The sequence below is a fragment of the Anolis carolinensis genome, unplaced genomic scaffold (assembly GCF_035594765.1).
Source record: "Anolis carolinensis isolate JA03-04 unplaced genomic scaffold, rAnoCar3.1.pri scaffold_9, whole genome shotgun sequence".
In the NCBI taxonomy this organism is placed as follows: Eukaryota; Metazoa; Chordata; class Lepidosauria; order Squamata; family Dactyloidae; genus Anolis; species Anolis carolinensis.
In genome coordinates, this window is record NW_026943820.1 from 6166137 (window position 1) to 6177340 (window position 11204).

General features: G+C 38.9%; 1 protein-coding gene across 2 annotated transcripts in view; it reads right to left on the reverse strand.

Moving 5' to 3' along the window:
* The window catches only part of rhpn2 (rhophilin Rho GTPase binding protein 2), a 71875-nt gene extending 65368 nt beyond the window's left edge, over window positions 1–6507 (reverse strand). For both annotated transcript variants that reach the window (XR_010000627.1, XM_062961930.1), the window contains exon 1: window positions 6357–6507. Coding sequence is in view for 1 of the 2 variants with exons in the window: in XM_062961930.1 (XP_062818000.1) it covers window positions 6357–6413 (57 nt within the window). In the remaining variant the exon portion in view is untranslated. The remainder of the gene's footprint in view (window positions 1–6356) is intronic.
* Between the last annotated feature and the right edge of the window lie 4697 nt (window positions 6508–11204).

Sequence of the window (11204 nt, forward strand, 5' to 3'; positions counted from 1 at the left end):
CAATATCTATCTATCTATCTGGCTGGAGTTACACTTAAAAGTTCCTATTGACATGCAAATTCAACATATATATCAATATCTATCTATCTATATGGCTGGAGTTACACTTAAAGTTCCTATTGACATGCAGATTCAACATATATATCAATATCTATCTGGCTGGAGTTACACTTAAAGTTGCTATTGACATGCAAATTCAACATATACACACACACATATATCTCTATCTATCTATCTATCTGGCTGGAGTTACACTTAAAAGTTCCTATTGAAATGCAGATTCAACATATATATCAATATCTATCTGGCTGGAGTTACACTTAAAGTTGCTATTGACATGCAGATTCAACATATACACACACACATATATCTCTATCTATCTATCTATCTGGCTGGAGTTACACTTAAAAGTTCCTATTGACATGCAGATTCAACATATATATCAATATCTATCTATCTGGCTGGAGTTACACTTAAAAGTTCCTATTGAAATGCAGATTCAACATATATATCAATATCTATCTATCTATCTGGCTGGAGTTACACTTAAAAGTTCCTATTGACATGCAAATTCAACATATATATCAATATCTATCTATCTGGCTGGAGTTACACTTAAAAGTTCCTATTGAAATGCAGATTCAACATATATATCAATATCTATCTATCTGGCTGGAGTTACACTTAAAAGTTCCTATTGACATGCAAATTCAACATATATATCAATATCTATCTATCTATCTGGCTGGAGTTACACTTAAAGTTCCTATTGACATGCAGATTCAACATACATATCAATATCAATCTATCTATATGGCTGGAGTTACACTTAAAGTTCCTATTGAAATGCAGATTCAACATATATATCAATATCTATCTATCTATCTGGCTGGAGTTACACTTAAAGTTCCTATTGACATGCAGATTCAACATATATATCAATATCTATCTATCTATATGGCTGGAGTTACACTTAAAAGTTCCTATTGACATGCAGATTCAACATATATATCAATATCTATCTATCTATCTGGCTGGAGTTACACTTAAAGTTCCTATTGACATGCAGATTCAACATATATATCAATATCTATCTATCTGGCTGGAGTTACACTTAAAAGTTCCTATTGACATGCAAATTCAACATATATATCAATATCTATCTATCTGGCTGGAGTTACACTTAAAGTTCCTATTGACATGCAGATTCAACATATATATCAATATCTATCTATCTGGCTGGAGTTACACTTAAAGTTCCTATTGACATGCAAATTCAACATATATATCAATATCTATCTATCTGGCTGGAGTTACACTTAAAAGTTCCTATTGAAATGCAGATTCAACATATATATCAATATCTATCTGGCTGGAGTTACACTTAAAGTTGCTATTGACATGCAGATTCAACATATACACACACACATATATCTCTATCTATCTATCTATCTGGCTGGAGTTACACTTAGAAGTTCCTATTGACATGCAAATTCAACATATATATCAATATCTATCTATCTGGCTGGAGTTACACTTAAAAGTTCCTATTGAAATGCAGATTCAACATATATATCAATATCTATCTATCTATCTGGCTGGAGTTACACTTAAAAGTTCCTATTGACATGCAAATTCAACATATATATCAATATCTATCTATCTGGCTGGAGTTACACTTAAAAGTTCCTATTGACATGCAAATTCAACATATATATCAATATCTATCTATCTGGCTGGAGTTACACTTAAAAGTTCCTATTGACATGCAGATTCAACATATATATCAATATCTATCTATCTATCTGGCTGGAGTTACACTTAAAAGTTCCTATTGACATGCAAATTCAACATATATATCAATATCTATCTATCTATATGGCTGGAGTTACACTTAAAGTTCCTATTGACATGCAGATTCAACATATATATCAATATCTATCTGGCTGGAGTTACACTTAAAGTTGCTATTGACATGCAAATTCAACATATACACACACACATATATCTCTATCTATCTATCTATCTGGCTGGAGTTACACTTAAAAGTTCCTATTGAAATGCAGATTCAACATATATATCAATATCTATCTGGCTGGAGTTACACTTAAAGTTGCTATTGACATGCAGATTCAACATATACACACACACATATATCTCTATCTATCTATCTATCTGGCTGGAGTTACACTTAAAAGTTCCTATTGAAATGCAGATTCAACATATATATCAATATCTATCTATCTATCTGGCTGGAGTTACACTTAAAAGTTCCTATTGACATGCAAATTCAACATATATATCAATATCTATCTATCTGGCTGGAGTTACACTTAAAAGTTCCTATTGAAATGCAGATTCAACATATATATCAATATCTATCTATCTGGCTGGAGTTACACTTAAAAGTTCCTATTGACATGCAAATTCAACATATATATCAATATCTATCTATCTATCTGGCTGGAGTTACACTTAAAGTTCCTATTGACATGCAGATTCAACATACATATCAATATCAATCTATCTATATGGCTGGAGTTACACTTAAAGTTCCTATTGAAATGCAGATTCAACATATATATCAATATCTATCTATCTATCTGGCTGGAGTTACACTTAAAGTTCCTATTGACATGCAGATTCAACATATATATCAATATCTATCTATCTATATGGCTGGAGTTACACTTAAAAGTTCCTATTGACATGCAGATTCAACATATATATCAATATCTATCTATCTATCTGGCTGGAGTTACACTTAAAGTTCCTATTGACATGCAGATTCAACATATATATCAATATCTATCTATCTATCTGGCTGGAGTTACACTTAAAAGTTCCTATTGACATGCAGATTCAACATATATATCAATATCTATCTATCTATATGGCTGGAGTTACACTTAAAGTTCCTATTGACATGCAGATTCAACATATATATCAATATCTATCTGGCTGGAGTTACACTTAAAGTTGCTATTGACATGCAAATTCAACATATACACACACACATATATCTCTATCTATCTATCTATCTGGCTGGAGTTACACTTAAAAGTTCCTATTGAAATGCAGATTCAACATATATATCAATATCTATCTGGCTGGAGTTACACTTAAAGTTGCTATTGACATGCAGATTCAACATATACACACACACATATATCTCTATCTATCTATCTATCTGGCTGGAGTTACACTTAAAAGTTCCTATTGACATGCAGATTCAACATATATATCAATATCTATCTATCTGGCTGGAGTTACACTTAAAAGTTCCTATTGAAATGCAGATTCAACATATATATCAATATCTATCTATCTATCTGGCTGGAGTTACACTTAAAAGTTCCTATTGACATGCAAATTCAACATATATATCAATATCTATCTATCTGGCTGGAGTTACACTTAAAAGTTCCTATTGACATGCAAATTCAACATATATATCAATATCTATCTATCTGGCTGGAGTTACACTTAAAAGTTCCTATTGACATGCAGATTCAACATATATATCAATATCTATCTATCTATCTGGCTGGAGTTACACTTAAAAGTTCCTATTGACATGCAAATTCAACATATATATCAATATCTATCTATCTATATGGCTGGAGTTACACTTAAAGTTCCTATTGACATGCAGATTCAACATATATATCAATATCTATCTGGCTGGAGTTACACTTAAAGTTGCTATTGACATGCAAATTCAACATATACACACACACATATATCTCTATCTATCTATCTATCTGGCTGGAGTTACACTTAAAAGTTCCTATTGAAATGCAGATTCAACATATATATCAATATCTATCTGGCTGGAGTTACACTTAAAGTTGCTATTGACATGCAGATTCAACATATACACACACACATATATCTCTATCTATCTATCTATCTGGCTGGAGTTACACTTAAAAGTTCCTATTGACATGCAGATTCAACATATATATCAATATCTATCTATCTGGCTGGAGTTACACTTAAAAGTTCCTATTGAAATGCAGATTCAACATATATATCAATATCTATCTATCTATCTGGCTGGAGTTACACTTAAAAGTTCCTATTGACATGCAAATTCAACATATATATCAATATCTATCTATCTGGCTGGAGTTACACTTAAAAGTTCCTATTGAAATGCAGATTCAACATATATATCAATATCTATCTATCTGGCTGGAGTTACACTTAAAAGTTCCTATTGACATGCAAATTCAACATATATATCAATATCTATCTATCTATCTGGCTGGAGTTACACTTAAAGTTCCTATTGACATGCAGATTCAACATACATATCAATATCAATCTATCTATATGGCTGGAGTTACACTTAAAGTTCCTATTGAAATGCAGATTCAACATATATATCAATATCTATCTATCTATCTGGCTGGAGTTACACTTAAAGTTCCTATTGACATGCAGATTCAACATATATATCAATATCTATCTATCTATATGGCTGGAGTTACACTTAAAAGTTCCTATTGACATGCAGATTCAACATATATATCAATATCTATCTATCTATCTGGCTGGAGTTACACTTAAAGTTCCTATTGACATGCAGATTCAACATATATATCAATATCTATCTATCTATCTGGCTGGAGTTACACTTAAAAGTTCCTATTGACATGCAGATTCAACATATATATCAATATCTATCTATCTATATGGCTGGAGTTACACTTAAAGTTCCTATTGACATGCAGATTCAACATATATATCAATATCTATCTGGCTGGAGTTACACTTAAAGTTGCTATTGACATGCAAATTCAACATATACACACACACATATATCTCTATCTATCTATCTATCTGGCTGGAGTTACACTTAAAAGTTCCTATTGAAATGCAGATTCAACATATATATCAATATCTATCTGGCTGGAGTTACACTTAAAGTTGCTATTGACATGCAGATTCAACATATACACACACACATATATCTCTATCTATCTATCTATCTGGCTGGAGTTACACTTAAAAGTTCCTATTGACATGCAGATTCAACATATATATCAATATCTATCTATCTGGCTGGAGTTACACTTAAAAGTTCCTATTGAAATGCAGATTCAACATATATATCAATATCTATCTATCTATCTGGCTGGAGTTACACTTAAAAGTTCCTATTGACATGCAAATTCAACATATATATCAATATCTATCTATCTGGCTGGAGTTACACTTAAAAGTTCCTATTGAAATGCAGATTCAACATATATATCAATATCTATCTATCTGGCTGGAGTTACACTTAAAAGTTCCTATTGACATGCAAATTCAACATATATATCAATATCTATCTATCTATCTGGCTGGAGTTACACTTAAAGTTCCTATTGACATGCAGATTCAACATACATATCAATATCAATCTATCTATATGGCTGGAGTTACACTTAAAGTTCCTATTGAAATGCAGATTCAACATATATATCAATATCTATCTATCTATATGGCTGGAGTTACACTTAAAAGTTCCTATTGACATGCAGATTCAACATATATATCAATATCTATCTATCTATATGGCTGGAGTTACACTTAAAGTTCCTATTGACATGCAGATTCAACATACATATCAATATCAATCTATCTATATGGCTGGAGTTACACTTAAAGTTCCTATTGAAATGCAGATTCAACATATATATCAATATCTATCTATCTATATGGCTGGAGTTACACTTAAAAGTTCCTATTGAAATGCAGATTCAACATATATATCAATATCTATCTATCTATATGGCTGGAGTTACACTTAAAGTTCCTATTGACATGCAGATTCAACATACATATCAATATCAATCTATCTATCTGGCTGGAGTTACACTTAAAGTTCCTATTGACATGCAGATTCAACATATATATCAATATCTATCTATCTATATGGCTGGAGTTACACTTAAAAGTTCCTATTGACATGCAGATTCAACATATATATCAATATCTATCTATCTATCTGGCTGGAGTTACACTTAAAAGTTCCTATTGAAATGCAAATTCAACATATATATCAATATCTATCTATCTATCTGGCTGGAGTTACACTTAAAAGTTCCTATTGACATGCAAATTCAACATATGTATATATACATACACATATATCTCTATCTATCTATCTGGCTGGAGTTACACTTAAAGTTCCAGCTTGAGCCCTGGAGCCTTCTCTGCCCAAACTCTAAACCCGGGGATGGCACAGCCTTGAGCCCTTGCCTGGGCGCCCAAATGGGGTGGAAGGGCTTGTGTTCTCCGGCACAGACGCCCCGGTGTCGGAGGGAAAGAGGCCCACCAGGTGAGGCGGGAGGAGGGCTCACCTTTCGGAAGTAGCAGCCTCCGTTCTGGTCCGAAGAAGGCAGCAGGGCGTCCGTCATCGTCGCCGCCGAGAGAGAGACTGAGACCGAGAGAGAGACGGAGCCAAGCCCTTCCTCCCTCCCTCCTTCCCCGCCCCGCCGCCCCCTAGAGCCCGCTCTCCTTCCTCCACCTGCAGGGAGCCCCCGGGACAGACACGCACACGCGCGTGGGAACACCCAGACACGTGTCTCCGCGCCTTCTTCTCCCCTTGAGCCTCAGAGGCGGCACCCACACTGTGGAAGGGACACACCTTGACCCCACTCGACCTGCCCGGGCGCAAGGCAATGGGATACTGCATTGTCTTCAATACCAAGACTCTTTTAGTGTTTGTGGTATTGCAATGCTTTGAAGGTTGCTTTGAGGCCCCTTCTACACTCCCAAATAGAATCCACATGATCAACTCTGAACTGGATTATATGGCAGTGTAGACAAAGGCCCCTTCCACATACAGTAGAGTCTCACTTATCCAACGTTCTGGATTATCCAACACATTTTTGTAGTCAATGTTTTCAATATGTTGTCGAAGGCTTTCATGGCCGGGATCACAGGGTTGTTGTATGTCTTTCGGGCTGAGTGGCCATGTTCCAGAAGCATTCTCTCCTGACGTTTCGCCCACATCTATGGCAGGCATCCTCAGACCTCACAACCTTTGAGGATGCCTGCCATAGATATGGGCGAAACGTCAGGAGAGAATGCTTCTGGAACATGGCCACACAGCCCAAAAGACATACAACCCAATGTTTTCAATACATCGTGATATTTTGGTGCTAAATTCGTAAATACAGTAATTACTACGTCGCATTACTGCATATTGAACTACCTTTTCTGTCAAATTTGTTGAATAACATGATGTTTTGGTGCTTAATTTGTACTGTAATTGGTGCTTTACTGTAATATTTTCCAGCTTCCGGCTTCATGAAGGTATGCTCGATTCCAGCCACAGGCAGAGCTGCTGCTTCATCGTCCACTGTGACACTGAGTCCTTGATGGAGTACTTCTTCATTCTTTCGCACGCTGCTGGACTTTTTTATGGTGTCATAAATTATTTGCAGTAAATTAGCCTCCCCGCATAAAGCAGTACCTAAATTTCCTACTTGACAGATGCTACTGTCTTTTGGGTTGCTTAGGTAAACAGCAAGCTAGGCTATTTAATGGTCAGGTGCTCAATCCAACCCAGGTTGTCTTCGAACCCATGTAAGCCGCCCCAAGTCCCCGTTGGGGAGATGGTGGTGGGGTATAAATAAAGTTTTATTATTATTATTATTATCTTAGTCAGTAGTGATTTATTGCAGCTGGCTACTAACCAGCTGTGCCACAGCCCAGCCCTTGTTTCCACACACTTCTAATTCAGTTCCTTGGCGAAGCATCATGGATTGGAGACCATCAAAAGATGCAGATAGACTTTGCCTGTTGGCCGTGATATTTCACCAGGGAGCTGTCTTAGACGTGTGTGGAAACGGGGGAGGACAGAAGATGGGGAGGAATCATCTTCAGAGCTCAGGAATCATGTGGAAACAATGGATCTGGATCTGGCTCAGTCTGGTTTCAGGCCAGGGCATGGTACAGAGACAGCCTTGGTCGCCTTAGTCGATGATCTACGCCGGGAACTGGACAGGGGGAGTGTGTCCCTGCTGGTTCTGCTGGACCTCTCAGCGGCCTTCAATACCGTCGATCACGGTATCCTTCTGGGGCGCCTTGCCGGGATGGGTCTCGGAGGTACTGTTCTGCAGTGGAGGGGCGTTCCCAGATGGTGTCATTGGGGGACGCCTGCTCGGCCCCACAACCATTGACTTGTGGGGTCCCGCAGGGTTCAGTACTGTCCCCCATGTTGTTCAACATCTACATGAAGCCGCTGGGAGAGATCATCCGGAGTTTCGGGGTGAGGTGTCATCTATACGCAGATGATGTCCAGCTCTGTCACTCCTTCCCACCTGTCACTAAGGAGGCTGTTCAGGTCCTGAACCGGTGTCTGGCCGCTGTATCGGACTGGATGAGGGCGAACAAATTGAAACTGAATCCAGACAAGACAGAGGTCCTCCTGGTCAGTCGCAAGGCCGAACAGGGAATAGGGTTACAGCCTGTGCTGGACGGGGTCACACTCCCCCTGAAGACACAGGTTCGCAGTCTGGGGGTGATCCTGGACTCATCGCTGAGCCTGGAGCCCCAGGTCTCGGCGGTGGCCAGGGGAGCCTTCGCACAACTGAGACTTGTGCGCCAGCTGCGCCCGTTCCTTGGGAGGTCTGACTTGGCCACGGTGGTCCACGCTCTGGTTACATCCCGTTTGGACTACTGCAACGCTCTCTACGTGGGGTTGCCTCTGAAGACGGCCCGGAAGCTCCAACTAGTACAACGGGCGGCAGCCAGACTAATAACTGGGGCGGCTTACAGGGAGCGTACCACCCCCTTGTTAAGCCAGCTCCACTGGCTGCCGATATGCTACCGAGCCCAATTCAAAGTGCTGGTTTTGACCTATAAAGCCCTAAACGGTTCTGGCCCAATCTACTTGTCCGAACGTATCTCCTCCTATGAGCCAGGAAGATCCCTGAGGTCATCTGGAGAGGCCCTGCTCTCGGTCCCGCCTGCCTCACAGGCGCGGCTGGTGGGAACGAGGGACAGGGCCTTCCTTCTCGGTGGTGGCTCCCCGGCTGTGGAACACCCTCCCCAGAGAAATACGGCAAGCCCCAACCCTTTTGAGTTTTAGAAAAGCCCTGAAAACATGGCTATGTGCCCAGGCTTTTGAAGATTAAATGATAATGACGACCCGGACTGATTTACGGCTACAGCACGAGGATTTTGGAGGAATGGATTTTAATCATATGTTTTTATATTTTTTATATTGTTTTAATTGTTTTATTGGATTTTTATTGCTGTTTTAATTATGTATAGGCATCAAATTGTTGCCAATTTTGTAGTTAAGGTAAAGGGTAAAGGTTTTCCCCTGACATTAAGTCCATTAGAAATGGGTTATATAGCTGTGTGGAAGGGCCTTGAGTCTACACTGCCATATAATCCAGTGCAAATTAGCTAATATGTGGAAGAGACCTAAGTGAGGCCTAAGTCTGCCTATCCCTGGGCTGAGTTGGTTGCTAGGAGCCCAAGTGGGCAGAGATTAGCCCTCTAAACTGGCAGTAATTGGATAAAAACAATTATTCCTTTCCCTCTAATTAGGACTTTATTTTTCTTTTCTTTTTGTTGTATCAACCTAGAGGCATGGATGATGGGTTGTGTTGTCAAATTTCGAGGTTGGGGGGCCTGTAGTTTTGTTGTTTTGTGGGTCGCCGTAACGCCATCACTCATTTATATATATAGATGATTATTCTTTGTAAGCTGCCATGAGTCCCCTTTCAGGAGTGAAAAGGTAAAGGAAATGTTTTCCCCTGACATTAAGCCCAGTCGTGTCCGACTCCAGGGGTTGGTGCTCATCTCTGTTTCTAGGCCAAAGAGCCGGCATTGTCTGTAGACACCTCCTAGGCCATGTGGCCGGCATGACTGCATGGAGCGCCGTTACCTTCCCGCCAGAGTGGCACCTATTGATCTACTCACATTTGCATATTTTCAAACTATTAGGTTGGCAGAAGCTGGGGCTAACAGTGGGAGCTCACCCGACTTCCCGGATTCAAACCTCCGACCTTTTCATCAGCATGTTCAGCAGCTCAGCGGTTTAATCTGCTGCGCCACTTAATGTCAAGGGGAAACCTTTACCTTAATATTTCCTTATGGAGAGAAAAGCTGGGTATCAATAAACATAATTGGAGCCTCCGAAGGCCTAGGGGATAAAAGCCTTGTGACTTGAAGGTTGGGTTGCTGACCTGAAAGCTGCCAGGTTCGAATCCCCACCCGGGGAGAGTGCTGATGAGCTCTCTCTTTCAGCTCCAGCTCCATGCGAGGACATGAGAGAAGCCTCCCACAAGGATGGTAAAATATCAAAACATCCGGGCAACGTCCTTACAGACAGCCAGTTCTCTCACTCCAGAAGCAACTCCAGTTGCTCCTGACACGAAAAACAAAAACAAAAAAGCATAATAATAATAATAATAATAATAATAATAATAATAATAATAATAATAATAATAGATAAATAGTCATAGTCTCCTTCTGGAGAGAAAAGTGGGGTATAAATAAAACATAATAATAATAATACAGTATTAATAATAAAATTAAATAAAACCCAGTCTATTTTTACAACCTCTCTGTTTTAATCCATGTTTTTATTAAGTTTTTGTCATTTATTTTTATTGGGTAATGTTTAAATTTTTATAATTTTGCATGTCTCTTGTCTGTTGATGTGTTTTATATTGTTATTGTTTTTATTTGGGCTTGGCCCCATGTAAGCCATCCCGAGTCCCCTTTGGGGAGATAGAGGAGGGTTATAAAAATAAAGCTATTATTACATTATTGTTGTTGTTGTTATTTTATTGTATGACACAGCAAACAAGATAGATATTCTGGATTTCGTATCACAAAATCACAAGTCGAACACTTCCCAAGTGTCTAGGACTGTGTGATGTATTTTCGGATGATGCATGCAGATCCCAGTCGGGTGGCCTGTTGCAGTCGGCAGATCGTAATTTTGTCAATGTCTGTTGTTTCCAAATGCCGGCTGAGATATTTAGGCACGGCACCCAATGTGCCCATCACCACCGGGACCACCTGCACTGGTTTCTGCCAGAGTCTTTGAAGTTCAATCTTGAGGTCCTGAGAGCGGCTGAATTTTTCCTGTTGTTTTTTGTCAATGCGACTGTCACCTGGGATGGCGACATCAATGATCCAAACCTTTTTCTTTTCCACAACTGTGATGTCTGGTGTGTTGT